The 17747-nt window shown below is 34.1% G+C and overlaps 1 protein-coding gene across 1 annotated transcript; it reads right to left on the bottom strand.

The window, feature by feature from the left end:
• Positions 1 to 12298: 12298 nt before the first annotated feature.
• On the bottom strand, positions 12299 to 13357 carry LOC141400136 (circadian clock-controlled protein daywake-like). The gene is made up of 2 exons (XM_073979581.1): positions 13201 to 13357; positions 12299 to 13135 (listed from the first exon to the last, which is right to left on the bottom strand). The coding sequence occupies exons 1-2, from the start codon at positions 13283 to 13285 to the stop codon at positions 12441 to 12443; spliced, it is 780 nt and encodes a 259-aa protein (XP_073835682.1). The 5' UTR covers positions 13286 to 13357; the 3' UTR covers positions 12299 to 12440.
• Positions 13358 to 17747: the final 4390 nt, after the last annotated feature.

Genomic DNA, 17747 nt, shown 5'->3' with positions numbered 1-17747 from the left:
ATAGGACATTGTTTACATGCAATATGATCTGATACCCCCTTGGTCCATATGTAAACCTTCTTAGTGGGGATATCCCATGCCTAATATTGCTGATACTTGTTAGCAAATAATCCTTGTTAAGAATGAAATTCATAAAATGTCATGATTTTTAAGCATTTACTGAAAACATGGGGTGTTTTGGAACTTTAATTACATTTTGAAAACATTTTCTTGGCACCTTGCATTACATGTTAATTATTCTTTTGGTTATTATTGTTGAACTTAGCGGGTTAATTTTTTATTTATTCGTTCAATTGGGTCTTAAATAAGTCGACCAACTAATTTTTGCAAAAACCCCGACATTTTTATCACAACTATTTGTAATTTTTTAGTAATTAATGCATGAAAAGTGTTAGTTTTCTCAGTTTGAAAACAATTACTTGTCAAACTGTATATCTGCACAAGAAAAATTTTTAAATTTTTTGCGAACTCAAAACAAGGATAAAATTCAACCACTCTGATTTTGTATTGATAAGAAGTGTGCAAAACAAATACAGCACAAGGAAAGATAATAAATTGTAACGTTTTCTCTAACAAACATGAAATGTCTCCCACTTTATTATTTCTACATTGCTTATAGCTGCACATCATATGCAAAAAATACTGTATTTTCTTTGTTCACCTTTATACTTCGAGCTGACGATTGATGTTTGGGTATAAAAAGTTTCTTGCTGAAGAAGTTATTGAAAAATAACTTCGGTGGAGAATATCCACAAACAAGAAACAAGGGAACTGATGAGATCCAGTGGCGTTGAGCGATTTACTCATACTTTGTCCTCTCCATAACAAAACGGCAAAAAATACCAGACTACAAAAACGAAGCAAATAATTTTAGGAACACTACAGTTGGTGTTGGTCGGTTTTATATTCTTGTTCGATTTTCGTGTTTAGTATGGTCTCTTGCACGACTTCTAAAGGAAGCCCAAAAATTTAGCACGATCGTGACACATAGTGCATATCGTGTTTTGTCGTGTCGTGTTAAAAAAGAACACTATCACGCACGGCAAAAAATTTATTCCGGCACGACACGCACAAACACGGCGATTTTCGAGAAGGCACGAACACGCACTACTCACGGCACGACACGCGTCCACCTCTAGTCTGAGTGTGTCGTTGATCATTTCGCACAGTAAATGTTTGCCAAAAATTCTTTTTTTTTCGGTGGTGAATGTAACAACTCGGCAAAGCATAGCCGAAAGTATATTTCAGCAATCGTACAGTTTTCATCTTTTTAGGGTCTCCAGCAAAATATTCATCACGCCATATCGCGAAAGTTCGACTCACGGCGAATCTGTCCTTCGGGGTTCTGTATATACTTAACAAGGGCTTTCATCTCCAATAGGAATTTTCCACCACCCCAGACTTTGAGCTCCATTTTGTTGCACAGTGTTATCAATTTTCTTCTAATTATTTTTTCCTTATTGAACAAATGTTTTACATTTTTCACAATCATAAAAAGAACACATTTATAAATTTGTCACATGCATACATATGGAATCACATACATACATATGTATGTATGCATGAATATTTGCAAAAACCAGCAGAAGCGTCACGAACAGCGTAACCAATGAACGTAAACAAACAAAACGATTCCCGTACCAATCACACAACGCCACAAACTTTTTAGCTTCTCTGAATCGTTTCATTTTCACAACCAAAACAAAACCACAAACTTTTCAACCGTATATGTATATCATCATATCTATTAACCCAGCAAACCAATCGTACCGACATCGTAACGAAATCGAAAAAAAATTCGGACGATACGTCCGATATCTGATCCGAAATCGTAACGATATCTTAACGAAAGTTGTATGAAGTGGTTGACATAATTTCGGAACGAAATGTCTTAGTGACATCGGATCGATTTCGGTCCGATTTCGTAACGAAATCTGAAGAAAATCCTTGGGAAATTCGGAGAGGAAATTTCTTTCCGACATTAGTTTCGAAATCTGAACGAAATCGGTACAAAATCTGAATTATTTCCTATCCGAAAAATTCTTTAGAAATCGGAACGAAATCTGAACGACTTTGCTGCCGAAATTGTTCAGACGTGTCGGACATCAGACATTTGGTTTGCTGGGAAGATTGTCAATCAGATATGATTAATATACATTAGACATTTTAAGCGGATTTGGTGCTGGAACCAAAAAACCGTATTTTTGAACCGTTTCTTAACTTTTGTGAGGATACATTTCTGTGCGTGAAAAAAATTATGATCATGACCTGGGGGGTGGAAAATTCACACAAACGTTAAGAAACGGTTCAAAAATACGGTTTTTTGGTTCCAGCGCCAAAGCCGCTTAAAATGTCAAATGCATATTAATCATATCGAGCCCTTCCCGCGAAAATGATGTAAGCGACATTTTTTCGATTTTCGTTTTTTACGGAAATCTATGAAGAATATTCCAACACACCATCTCCCAAATTTTTAGAACTCAGCCATGTACCGTTACGAAATTAGAGCAAAAAAAATTTTGATGTAAGCGCCATTTTTGCCTTTTGTGTACATTCTCAAAGTAAAAGCCTGATTGCGTGACAGCGAAAAAGATGTAAGCGACACAAACTACCGTTATATTGAACATATTCCAAAATTTTTTATTTTTTCAGTAAATAGGATGTAATAACAGATCTATACCAAATTTGAATAAACAATTTTGGTTATATCAAAAGTTATTCAATAAAAACCGTCTCCTGTAAAATTAGCTTTTTGTCGCTTACACCTTTTTCGCGGGAAGGGCTCGATATCTGATTGACAATCTTAATAGCTTTCGAATGATATACATATACGGTTAATCGGTTCATAAAAACCGGATAAAAATTCGGTTTTAATATCAGAATAACCGGTTCCATAATTCGGATATCCGATATCCAAAAAATAATGAAATTAATGTGCTTAGCAAAACGAGATACAACTCTTTTAGTGACTCCGAGAATTCTAGGTCATCAATAGGTTAACAATAATATATTGAAATAAATAGATATAGGGCTGTCTGAGCAAGATTCGGGTAAAAGTGAAAAACGACCCCTTGAACAAGATTTTATCGATTTTATGTCTATGGGAACCGTACCTAAAATCTTCCGAGCGACATTTTTGTAGAATATTCCGAAGCTGAAAAATGTCATCTTGTGCCACTTTTATTACGGTTCTTGAAATAAAGGACGAAAAGGACATTGAAGGAAGCAAGTTAGAATGTCGAAATGTTCTACGAAAAAATTCTCATTTGATTTGACTGAAGACGAAGCGAGTTAGAAGGTCGAAATGTTCTACGAAAAAAATTCTCATTTGATTTGACTGAAGACATGTCATCTCAAATATAAGCTTAAACAACAGCGAACAAAGATATAATGCTGATTCCAGATGGCTTTTAGGGTCTCCAGCAAAATATTCATCACGCCATATCGCGAAAGTTCGACTCACGGCGAATCTGTCCTTCGGGGTTCTGTATATACTCAACAAGGGCTTTCATCTCCAATAGGAATTTTCCACCCCCCAAAATTTCGGTTCACAGTGTAATATAAGGGTAATAATATAGATAAGATTTCATTTTAGCAGACATTATTTTCATTCCGCAAAATAGTATTAGGGATTTCAAAAATGTTTTATTTAATGAAAATTTATTTATTTAATTAAAATGTTTCATTTATTTAATGAAAATGTTCCATTTATTTATTGAAATTTTTTCGTTAATTTAATGAAATTGTTTCATTGATTTAATGATACTGTTTCATTTATTTAATGAAACTTTACTTAATGAATCCGTTACATTTATTTAATGAAATTATTTTATTAATTTTTGGAGCCAACCGAAAATATCAAATTTTCCGTCAATTTTCACCTATTTACTATTTACCATGATTTCAATACTCATTTTTTTTCTTAAATTTAAAGAAATTAAAAGTTTCATTACATCAATGAAATCCGTTTCAGTTATACAATGAAACCAAAAATCATTAGATTTTAGGTTTCATAGCATGAACTAAACATTTCATTGTATTAATGTAACATTTCATAGCATCAATGAAAAATAATCAATTAAACCCGTTTATTGATACAACGAAGCATTTTTCTTTCTTGTTTACTTCAACACATTTTTACACATTTTTTGTATTACCACCAACACAGCTTCCACGTAAAATATTTGTTATCGTCCATATTATGAGATCGTGGCTAAAACACCTCAATCAGGAGAAATATATTCAATTTGTATAAAATATATTTACAGTTCGCGATTTATTAAATGGCAAACCTCAACTTCAACGATTGTAAAACTCTATTGAATATTACCATATTTAAATCCGCTCACGATGGCTATAACCTATGGTAATAAGATAAAAAAGTTGGGTTCTATAGTAAATATGATTATATTTTTTGAACAATTACATTATTGTTGCTTTTGTTCTGTTTTTTGCATTTTAAAATACTTAGGTAATGTTATGTCTCTCTCACACACCTTGATTGACAGCAATTCATTAGAAACAAAATTGGAATTCCTGTATACTTAAAATATCAATGTACAGCTGCTTATCTGTTGTCAAAGTGTCAGTTAATGGGGATTTTCAACATTTAACAATTCAAAAATATTTCGAATTTCAGCTGGTTTAATTGACATATTTTACAAAATAAATGGATTGAACAAATTGTAAATTGACTGAAATAAAAGACAGGAATGGATGGAATAAGTAAATACATATCGTAGGACTGTATTTAAAGCATTAATGTTTTCGATGGGAAATTACATTTTTGAAAAAAACTTTTAAGGAAAATAAACTAGACAACACGTGTGTGAATATATCATTGACTTTATAAAGTAAGTGAAAAGTTTGTACAAACAGTGGTCACTACTTGTGTGAATATAGCATTGACAGTGAAAATTGACCATATAACTACATACAAACTTTTGTCACCGGTCATTATATCCTCAGCATTTATGCTAACGAAATAAAAGTGTATATACCATAACTTTCATACGGGTAAAATGTGTCTCATCGAAATAATGGTTTTAGGCCTCAAGTATATGACGAAATCCGTTTCAGACGATTTGGTGTTGATTTAGTAATGTCCGTCCGTCTGTCTGGCAGCGTGGAGCGCACGTTAACTCTCGAAAGGGTCAACCGACACGGTCCAAAATTTGGGTTTCATAATATATTTTCCAAACTTAGTTTAAGTTCGAAGATGGGTTACATCGGTCCAATCCTTCCTGTACCTTCCTTACAAAAGTTCAGAAATGTTCGGAATAATTGTGCGCACGATAACTCGTGAAGGGAGTAAACAATTTGTTCCACACTTTGAACATCATGAAATTTCTACCAGATATAGATGACTCTATTGACCCACCCCTTCCGGTACCTCCCACACAAAATTTACGATAAGTTCAGTTTAACACACTCTCCCGAATCGCGTTGATTTTTGTTGTGACAATTTGTATTCACTGCCCCCTTACGGTGGTATAAGTTTTTTAAGGGGCAAGACCATACTTCCTGAAAAAATAGCAAGTCCCTATGGCACCATGTGCACTGGCTGGAGCGCACTATTGCACTCGAACTCAACGGATTTGGTCTGAAGTTTTTCTATCGTAGTATTTTGTCCAAATTTAGTGTAAGTTCGAAATTGGATCGTATCGGTCTACTACTTCGGGTACATGACCCACAAAAGTTCAAAAATGTTCGGAAAAATTGTGCGCATGATAACTCTTGAAAGGAGTAACCGATTTTTTTAACATGGACTCTATCCGTCCACTCCTTCGGGTAACTCCCATACAAAACTCCGGATAAGTTCAGTTTAAGAGCTCCTCGCTAATCGCTTTGATTTTTGCTGTGACAACTTGTATTCACAATGGTGCAAGTTTTTTTTTGGGGGGTGGGGGAACGTCCATATTTCCTGAGAAAATAGTCCGAAAGTTTGAAAAATCCAAATGTTCCATGTGTAGTGCGCGCTAGAGCGGACTGTAGCACTTAAACTGAATAGCCGGTTTGGTCTAAAATGTGGCGTTCGTAATATTTTGTTTAAACTTAGTTTAAGATGGGAAATATCGTTCCACAGCTTCCGGAAACCACTCGCCACCCCCCAAACAAAATAAATAAATAAATGAAACGAATGTGCGTGTGAGTTGAACAGAGCAACCGATTTGTTCCCAATTTGGATCTCCTTATATTTTGTCCAAATGTGGTTTAATTTCTAAAATGGTCCACATCGGTCTTCTCCTTATGGTACCTCCCCTACAAAAGTACAACATTTTTGTTTAACTGCAGATCCTTTGGAAAATTATAACGATGCTTCTCCTTATGGTACCTCCCCTACAAAAGTACAACATTTTTGTTTAACTGCAGATCCTTTGGAAAATTATAACGATGCTTCTCCTTATGGTCCTGTTTCCAGCTATATTATGTTTTTCGTAGACAAGTCCATGCTTCCTGGCATAGTGGTTCAAAAGATCGCAAGTTCAAATGACCCAAAAGGTGTACACAATTCAAAACCCTCCCAGTATTCGAACTGTCCGTAGATGACAGTTTCAATTCACATAGGCTGAGGGTATATCTCTGTCGGCAAACCGAAATCAAAACCAATATGGGCCTATTTTTTCCTATAGGCCCCATATAACCGTACCACCAGATATAAGGTATTTTGATGTTTTTATCTACATTTTTAGTCGGAATTGGCTGTAACTTGGCACTTGGAGTTCCCAATGGTCCAGAAACTTCCCCACCAAACTTTCGATATGAACTTTGTCGGTATAGGTCCATGCCTTCATATAGCCGCCTTAGAACGGTACCTCTCGATTTTCGGTATTTTGTATGTTGTGACCTCAATATTCCACCAAAATGGCTAAAATTTGGTATTTAGGCTTCGTTGTGGGGTACAAACTGTCCTCCTGAAATTTATAAGTGTAGGTCCACGCCTTCATATTGCCCCATAGAAGTGTACTTCATGTTTTTCGGTATTTTGAAGGTTGTACCTTCAATATGTCTGAAATTTGGTATTTAGTCTTCATTGGGGGTATTCAACTTTCCCCTCTAAATGTGTCGGTACATCTCAAATATCGGTATTTTCAAGATTTTGGACCCAATATTCGAACGAAATTGTTAAAATTTGGTATTTAGTCTTCGTTGGGGTCGCAGAATTGAAATTTGTAGGTGTAGGTTTACGCCTTCGTATTGCCCCCATGGAACCGTACCTCCTGATTTTCGGTATTTTGAAGCTTGTGGCCTCAATAGTGCACCAAAATGGCTAAAATTTGGCACTTAGTCTCCATTTGGGGTACAAAACTTTTCATATGAAATTTGTCGGTATAGGTCCACTCCTTTATATAGCCCCCATAGAACGGCCCATACCAGTCTTCGGTATTTTGAAGGTTGTGGCCTCAATATTCTACCGAAATGGCTGAAATTTGGTATTTAGGCTCCGTTGGGGGGTACAAAACTTTCCAACTGAAATTTGTAAGTGTATGTCCACGTCTTCAGATTGCCCCTTAGAAGTGTACCTCATGATTTTCGGTATTTAAAGGTTCTGGCTTCAATATGTCTGAAATTTTGTATTTAGTCTTCTTTGGGGTATTCAAATTTCCCCCTCTAAATTTGTCGGTATAATCTACGCTTACATATAGCCTCGGTATTTTGAAGGTTGTGGACCCAATATTCCACCGAAATTGCTGAAATTTGGTATTTAGTCTTCGTTGGGGGGTGCAGAACTGAAATTTGTAGGTGCAGGTTTACGCCTTCATATTGCCCCTCTAGAACCGTACCTCCCGATTTTCGGTATTTTAAAGGTTGTGCCTTCAATATTCCACCAAAATGGCTGAACTTTGTTATTTAGTCTTCGTTGGTCGTACAAAACTTAAGATATTTGCTCCTAAAATTCGTTAAAATTCTAACATTTTTCCACTTTGAATTACACTGTGACACAAAATGGGGGGTGGAAAATTCCTTTTGGAGACGAAAGCCCTTGGCAAGTATATTAAGAACCCAAAAGGATATTTTCGCCATAGGTCAAGTTTCTGAGATATCGCGTGATGATTTTTTTGATTTTTCCCTATAATTCTTGGGAAAATAGCTTCATATCTCTTATTGACGTTATTGTACGTTCGTTTTGAGAATACATGTCTTCAGTCAAATCGATTAGCGAATCTTTTTGTAGAATATTTCATTCTTCTAACTCAATTCCTTTTATATCCTTTTCGTCCTTTATTGCTTGAACCGTAGTAGAAGTACCACAAGATGAAATTTTTCAACATCCAAGTATTCTACAAAAATGTTGCTCAGAAGATTTTATGTACGGTTCTCTTTGGCAACTAATCAATATTTTCACGTTTTTATTGTCCTTTTTGATATTTACTCGGTTCTGCTTCAGAAAAAAACTATGTTTGGTTTTTCTGTATATTCAATATTGGTTATTTATTGGTATGTACATTTGCCAATTGGTTATTGCTTATGTAGACATCTGGGGTGCTTTTGAAATATTTACCAAAAAAGCTCCTGTAATGAAGAAAGATTTTTGAACCGGATTTTGCGACATTAAAACCGATTTTTGAACCGGTTTTAAGTAACCGAAAAAGTTTATATGCATACCATTACAAAGCTTATAGAGTTGCCAATCAATGCAATTAATTCGCTGAATGAAACTTTGCTAGTTGCAGTGCTAGAACAAAAAACCCGTTTTATTGAACCGACTTTAAGGAAAAATATCGCTTCGCGCAAATATGACGATGAAAGGCTGGGGGCGAAACATTCCTGTTGGCGATGAGAGTCAATAAAGATAATATTTCGAAGCCGGAAGGACAGTTATGCCGTAGGTCAAACTTCTGAGTTATAAAAAAAACATTGTTCCACAACATCCCATACGGGACAAGGGAGGTTCTTTTTTGTCATGCATGTAAAGTTCTTCAAGAAAGAATTCATTTCGCTATAACTCAGAAGTTTGACCTACGGTATAACTGTCCTTCCGGCTTCGAAATATTATCTTCATCGACTTTCATCGCCAAGAGGAATGTTTCGCCCCCAGCGATATTTTTCCTTAAAATCGGTTCAATAAAACGGGTTTTTTGTTCTAGCACTGCAACTAGCAAAGTTTTAATCAGCGATTGACAACTTTATGAGCTTTGTAATGGTATGCATATAAACTTATTCGGTTATTTAAAATCGGTTTTAATGTCGCAATATCCGGTTCAAAAATTGAGATAACCGGAGCTGTCCTCCATGAAAATATGTTATTAACGTGTTCTTCATTACAGGAGCTTTTTTTGGTAAATATTTCAAAAGCACCCCAGATGTCTACATAAGGCGGCCATCAGACCATCTGCTTTTTCACATGTATGTTGTGACTTTGGGTATACTAATACTACAGAACAGCTGATGTCATACATGTGAAAAAGCAGATGGTCTGATGGCGGCCTAAGCAATAAACAATTGGCAAATTTACATACCAATAAATAACCAATATCGAATATACAGAAAACTAAACATAGTTTTTTCTGAACCAAGACCGAGTAAACATCAAAAAGGACAATAAAAACGTGAAAATATTGATTAGTTGCCAAAGTGAACCGTACCTAAAATCTTCTGAGCAATATTTTTGTAGAATATTTGGATGTTGAAAAATCTCATCTTGTGGTACTTCTTCTACGGTTCAGGCAATAAAGGACGAAACGGATATGAAAGGAATTGAGTTAGAAGAATGAAATATTCTACAAAACGATTCGCCAATCGATTTGACCAAAGATATGTATTCTCAAAACGAAGGTACAATAGCGCCAAGTAGAGATATGAAGCTATTTTCCCAAGTATTATAGGGAAAAAATCAAAAAATTCATCACGTGATATCTCAGAAAATTGACCTACGGCGAAAATTTCCTTTTGGGTGCTGCTGCACAGTGTTATTTGTCGTATTTAAAAAAGAAATAACCAACGACAACATGTGACGACGTATTTTCTACTATGAAGCTGGGTTAGGTTCAGCGTTGGCCAGGGTCGTCACAAGTATTTATTTTCCCACTTAGCACACCAACCGTCAACAGACGACTGTCCCGATTGTCAAGTTTCATGTTTATATTTTCATCAAAATTCTAGACAAAGTTGTTTAATAACTTATTTTCTAACAATAATTCTTAAGTCTATAACTTAAATATCTACTTAGCATAAGTTCTTATTTTTCTAAGTTTATCTATATAATACTCTATAGGAGTGTGTGCTGCAGTGTGGCTGCAGCCTATCATTAATACTAAATTATAATTACATTAATACATATAAATAATGTAAACTAATGGTACATTATTTGTCCTCCTAAAAAAAGATGAATAAAAAAGGAGACCCTAATGTCCCGATTGTCTGGTTGCGGCCTCCTTTTATACCTGTTGGCGGCAGGCCAGCACACCAACACAACCGATTATGTGATGACGTTTGGTAGTTCTGTTATTTGCCGCTTGGGTTACCGATGTTTGTTTTGCTGTTGTTAGTGCCTCCCATAGCCACTAGGTGAATAATTTGTCCGTTAATTCAAATAATAAATTTTATTTAAAACAAAAACAATTCAATTTAATTAAATTATAAAATTAAATAAACATTAACATATTTCAATTGTAATACAAAAACAAGGCCACGACTTTTGATCATTACATGACCTCCCGTTTTTCCCCTGATTTTTTTTTTTGTTCTTCAATTTGGCTGTCTCTGGACCGTTAATACTAAACGGTCGGAAGCGTGAAGAGACTTCGGGCACTTTTTTACCTCAACACTTTCTGCGGCATTTCATCTGGGCGAATTGTCGGAAATGTGAAAGGTCTAAGCAGAGGATCGACGGAAGAGCATCACGTTGCCATTGGCTGCGACATTTATCCGATATTGATGTCCTTCGCAGCGTTGTAATTTTCTGTTCCTTTGTCCCTTTTTACAATTTCTGCTGGCTTATTTTATACCTTTGGCACAACTCACATTTTCTTACGTATCTTTTTATGTCTTGCAACATACCAGGCCAAAAATATCGATTTGTGACCTTATGGATCGTCTTCCGTACGCCGAGATGACCACCTGTTACACTGTCGTGATTTTCTCTGAGCACTTTTTCTCGAGAGATAGTTGGTACGCACAGCTTCCACGGAGTACAGTCTTCTTCGTTTATCTGTCGGGGCAAATGACGGTATACATGTTCGGCGACAATGGTATAGTCCGGGAACTTTTTTGGATTCGCTTCAATAGCTTCTTTTAATTTGTTTATCCAGGAGCATGCGTTTTGTTTCTTTTCAACGGTCACTAATTCCAACATTTGCAAAGGTTGTCTTGAGAGCGCATCTGTTACCACGTTGTGTTTGCCTTTGCGATATTTCACTACGAGATTATAAAATGCCTCCCATGAGCTCCAATGACCATTATTGTTCCTTATCCAGATCAGAGCTTTGTCCCTTAGTAGCTCAGGCATAACGTTCATTATGTGGTTTAACTCCACATTGTACACTCGGTGGTGGGTTGGCGTTTTCGTTTTTATCTTGTATTTCTAATAATCTTCTCAAGACTGGCTCGTCGTGCTGGTCGTTTAAAAACTTTGCCCAACGTTTACGTAACTCCTCCACTTTGCTTGTAGAATCCAATTTAAATTCCGTAAGATATGCTACAAGGTCTTCTTGTCTTAAAGCATATGCCCAGGATAATCGCAACATTTTAATCGTTTTAATTTTCCGCCCTATGTTCCGTGTAGGAACGGCATATTTTTAACAAAAAAATTATACATGCAATGTTCAAATGTACATATGAATGTGTTTTATAATTGTTAAATAAATGTTGCCAAGGAAATAAAAAAAAAAAAAAAAAAAAAAAAAAAAAAAATTTTGCACAACTATGATTCACACAATGTTATTTTTTTTTTTCACTATTGTTTTTATCACTTATGTATACTGTTATATTTTTCTCTTTGATATTTTTCTTTTTCCACCATTGTTTTCGGATTTTTTTTATTTTATTTCTTCGTTTTTTTTTTTCTCTTTTAATGTCCCTGCTCGGGCGCCATTGTGACGACGTATTTTCTACTATGAAGCTGGGGTAGGTTCAGCGTGGGCCAGGGTCGTCACAAGTATTTATTTTCCCACTTAGCACACCAACCGTCAACAGACGATTGTCTGGTTGCGGCCTCCTTTTATACCCGTTGGCGGCAGGCCAGCCCACCAACACAACCGATAATGTGATGACGTTTGGTAGTTCTGTTATTTGCCGCTTGGGTTACCGATGTTTCTTTTGCTGTTGTTAGTGCCTCCCATAGCCACTAGGTGAATAATTTGTCCGTTAATTCAAATAATAAATTTTATTTAAAACAAAAACAATTCAATTTAATTAAATTATAAAATTAAATAAACATAAACATATTTCAATTGTAATACAAAAACAAGGCCACGACTTTTGATCATTACAAACATTCTTTATTTATCCTTGAAAAATTGATCAGTCGGTATAGTTGGTAGTATCATATTAACCATGTTTAAAGCAACTTTTTCATGGGCTTTTTCAAAGTAAGGCTGAATTTCATCACGCATCAGAGTCCAATTCTCATTTATGGTGTCTGTAAACACGTCTGCAAATACTGGATCTCCATTGAGTAGTGTTGAATTTTTAAAGAAAATTTTCATATTTGGTGTTTTTTGTTTGGCTGAGAAAGATGTTGCTTTCAAATATGTACGATTATCTTTGATATAGGGTTCCAAGGCCACATCGATAGTAGTTGTTGTATTAGCCATATGAACTTCTAAATCAGCTTCGCCTTCAACAGTAAATATTAACAGCTTGCCCTTCAATTGACAATGTGTTCGTATCGTCAATTGAGGATTTCTCACTACAAGTATTAAACGTGCCGGTTTGCTGACATCATCAGGATTTGTGATACCCTTAACTGAGAGACATTCAATGTTCGTGTAATTATGGAATTTAACATCATTCATGTACATATTTAAATTGAAATTTGCACTGCCTTGACTTTTCACATTAATTTTTCCTAAATTAAGTGGTTCCAAAGGGGGTATATTTAGTTCTGGTATTCCATTTGGATATGTTTTGAAGAAGGAAACAACGCTTTTACGTAAACATAACTCATCTCCGGGTATGCAGGCTTTCAAAAATGCTAAAAAGAAAAAAAGAAATTTAAAAACGGACAACTTGGTTTTGTAATGAAAAAATTTGACTTACGCCACTCAAACGCAGAAATGTTGGTTACAAATATTCCCCATGATATTGCGAGTAACAAACAACAGCACGAATTGAAACCTTTCATTGTGAAGTGTACCTCTGTTTTAACTTAACCTACATTTATATTTTCGACTTTTATACTTTGAAATTCTATAGCAAGTCTACAATTACACGAATAATTGTTTTAAAGGTAGACCAGGTTAGCTTTGTATACAGAAAGTATTTAATAAATCTACTAAATCTACTGTGCATGTTGTACACTAATACCTCGATTTGCGTTATTTCCATTTGCGTGAATAAAAAATAATAGATGGCTTTTGATCTCATGAAGGGGACATTCAGGAGTTCTAAACGTCACACGATGAAATAATTAGCAATTATTTATTTTCCATTACCTCGGAACATGCATTAGCAGAACAATAATATTACCGCAGAAAAAGAAGTTTAAATGCCACTCAAATATAAGAAGCTAAACAAACTATAACCAAAGCAAGAAGCTATACAAACTATACAAAATTCAGATGAACAAAAAAACAAGTAAAAAGGGCTATAGTCGGACGGAACCGACCCTGCAATACCCTACACCACTTCCCCTGGGCACTAGTTTTCCGGGGAATTTATATGATGGTGAAGTCTCCCTTGTTCCCTTGGGTATTTTGTGGGAATAAGTATTTATGTATGATTGCGACACGTTATATATTATGTTCATTATTTCGTAATGGACAGATGGACCATTTTGGATACATATACATACATAATTCCTCAAAAAATTAAAAAAATTGTATTAAGAAAGGAAAATACCAAATGGATTTAGAATTCACGCAGAAAAATATATGTTAGAAATGTGTTTGGATCCAAACAAATATTTGTTAGGGAATGGTTGCAAACAAATATATGTTTGGATCCAAACATAATTTGTTTGTGTCGAAACAAATATACGTTTGCAACATTTTGTAACATATCTCAATTTTATTTGTTTGAGTACCAACATATTTTTTATGTTAGAACATATTTTTTATGGGTGGAGAGAGGATTTTTGTCAAAAAAAAAAATAACAACAGGGCTCCCGAGGATGCGGAATGCTGTTTTATAACAAAGAGCAGTGTGTATGGTGTGATAGAAGACGCAGAAGCTTTCTCCAAACACTTGCGTTTCTTGCTTTGTTTTTGTTAACCAACGTAGCAAGCGAAGAGGAAAAGAAACAAAATAATTATGTTGTTATTTTTTCAGTTGTCTAAATACACTCGTTGAGTAAAGACCATAATGTGAGTGAATAAATCAGTGTTTTGTGTTTTATTAAAGAAATTGTTTTTTTTTAGTAAAATAAATGCCCAATACATTTTATAATTTGAAATTTATTGGAATAATTTCAAGTTTGAGGAAAATGTGTTTTATTTCACAACTAAGGAGAAGCGTTCATCGATGTTACTATATATCACAAATGTTGTCAAATATTTCATATTCCAATTCAAAAAAAAAAAAATTTTATTTTTTTTTTCGCGCTACATCAAAGATTTTTGGTACATAGTTACATACATACAAATTCCCAGCACGAATCCGTTCGCGAGCCAGTTTTTTGTTGATGCGGACAAAAGTTATGGCGGTTTTATTTTCGTTTTAAAGAAAAAATGATTATAAAAACGCTAATTATTTTACCGCGAGCAATTGCTACTAAAATGTTATCTGGAAGTGGCTTGAGTTAGTAGATTGCATAATATTTGTTAAATGTTACTCAGTACACGCGAAATGTATAATAAATTGATAAATTATAGAATGTAAGTCAACTTTTTTCAAAATAAAGTTCCATTTACCGCTGTAAAATTACGAAAAAAATCGTATGGAAGCAAATGAGGCTAAAATCATACAGACTGGTATTATAGTTTCGACGTCACAGCCAAAATAAACACATATTTTGGTTAAAAAAATAATTTTTTGTTTGAAACAATATTTTTCACATTCATTATGTAGTATAAAATTTTGGAAAAATCTATAGGAATACTTCCTTAATTTTGCTTAAATCTCCCACTAAAATATACGGATTTTGCTTTATGGACATTCATATAAAAGCTTTCCTATTGAGGAAGATAATTGGGTTGCTGAGGATATATCTCAAGGCTTCTGAAATGAAAATAGAGGTCACATAACCCATTTTAAATTATATGCATTTTAAAATACGTGTAAATCGCGTAATTATCAAAATCGTTTTGTCCGCATGTGATTTTCGTGTACAACAAGACCATATCTTTTAATTTGTATATATTTTTCGAAATTTAATTTGGAGGCTAAGATGTAGCATCGGCTGCATCTTAGCACTAAAAAACCTATAAAATATCGCTAACTTGCGCAAATTGAATACAATTTTTGTCCGCATCCGATTTCAATATCCACCATGAAATCTACATCGATATATATCTATTTCAAGGCGATCAATCAAGAACCGTGGATGTAGCATCCCACACTATTTTTTGGGATAAAATAAAGGTAGCTCCTTTATCATTGAAGATTTCAAATCTCTGTTTCCGCTAAAACGAAGATGCTGTACTAGTTGTTTCATTGCAGTGGAAACCAACCGCAGAAAACGCGATAAAATACGCGGTATTTTCAAAAACATTTTTAGGTGATTTTTCTACTTTGGAATTTCTCGTAACTGGCGTTTTAGTAGATGGATTTTCACGAGGAATGATTTATTGGATCCGGAACGTAAAAAACTAAAATGTGCAATCAAGTACGAGGAATTCGAATGACAATTGTAAAAATTAGGCCCGAAAAATATGATTTTTAGAAAAATGTTCGCACAAAATTTCCGTATTTAGATGCAGATTTCTATGAAGCTGTGTAGACTACATTTACGAAGCATATATCAAATAACTCAGAATCGCGAGATCTACAATCCTATATATAATTTTTTGATAAACCTGTTTGCGGACTGAAATTAGAAGAAAATTTCAAAAAACACTGTAAATCTGGCTTCAAAATGTCAGCATCATTTAATGGTAGAAGCAGACGAAATTTTGAAAAGTAATACATTAGAGAGATGATCCTTATTTAGCTGCCTTCTACTTTTACTTTGACGGGAAAATCGTGAAAAGTGTGGTTTAATCACGAATCGAGAGAAAACAAAAAAATTCACGTTGGCTTCAACACATTTTTAAGCATTATTTAACATAAATGTAGCCACAGCTTCTACGCAAATTAACTTTTAAGGCCAATATTTTTTGCCACGTTCAAAAAGATTTCATTTTATCCAAAAGTATTTAATTTGTATAATATACAATCACAAGTCGCGTGTTCTATAAGGGTAAACCTTGGCTTCAGCTATGTTAAATTTTCAAAAATATTGGTGATATTTATTTCTTTTTAAAAGTGTAACTTTTTATAAATTATTTCATTCCGTTTTTCTTTTATTAATTCTGTTATGTATTTCATTGGAATTTTTTATTTACCTATGTGTCTTTGTTGCTTATGTCCATGCGTTTCAATAAACCATTTATAAATGTGTGTATATGTTAGAGCAGGAGGAGGCATTGTGACCAGGGATGCCAGATAAGTTTAGTCGAAAATCGGCACTTTTCGGGTGCCAAAATCGGCAAAAAATTTTCAAAATCGGCAAAAAATCGGCAAGTTAAAAAACATTTATTTCAGTTCAAATTATCGCTTTATTTAAAAAGCGTAGGTTAAAAACATAACATTTTAAGTACAATAAATAATTAAAAATTCATAAAACAAGTCAGCAATTCAAAATATGTATGAATATAAATGGTTTTACCATATACATATGTAGTATATATTTATAAGTACGTGAGATCAATATATTTTCAATTCAGTCAAGCTAAACAAAACTTATACAAATATTGTCATAAGAGGTTAATTAATAAGGTGATTGTTTCTGTATTGGAATTTTGAAATGTTGCTTTGCAATTAAATTCAATTTCTTTAATAAATATTTGAATTAAAGTTTCGAAACAAATCATTTTTAATGACAACATCATAACAGTTGGACTTATTTAATTTTAAGTAGTCTTTAGTAAAGAGAATTCCTTCCATCGATTCCCTAAGTAATCGATTTCGACATTTGTTTTTATTTAAATTCACTTGGCTAAAAACTCTTTCCACATTTGCTGAAGAATGTGGCAAGACTAAAATATGTTTAATAAATTTGGACTAAATAGGAAATAATGGTTCAGAATTTGCACATCTTAATTCACATACTGTTTTCCAAAACTCTAGCAACTCTAATTTTTTATCTTTAAACAAATTTTGGAAATTCAAAAGTTGAAAGTGCGTGTAATTCTGAGTCCAAGTCTTTTCGTTTATGTTTATAAAGCTTTCGTATTCCTTTATAATGTCGAAAAATGAATCTTCTGTGCCTTTTATTATAAAACTTGGATCTATGGAAGCTGGGCACATAAATTTGTTTTCAAACCGCTTCAAAATCTGATCACAAAGTTCAATGTAAAAGTTTGTGCAGTTTTTAATTATTTCCACTAACTCACTTTTCGTCAATTTCGTTTTTTGAACAATTTCCTTGGCGTATATACCCAAGTACA

Source organism: Musca autumnalis, unplaced genomic scaffold, assembly GCF_047663935.1.
Source record: "Musca autumnalis isolate F117 unplaced genomic scaffold, ASM4766393v1 scaffold_3, whole genome shotgun sequence".
In the NCBI taxonomy this organism is placed as follows: domain Eukaryota; kingdom Metazoa; phylum Arthropoda; class Insecta; order Diptera; family Muscidae; genus Musca; species Musca autumnalis.
Note: the sequence above shows the minus strand (reverse complement) of the source record. Positions and strands in the feature narration are given on the sequence as shown.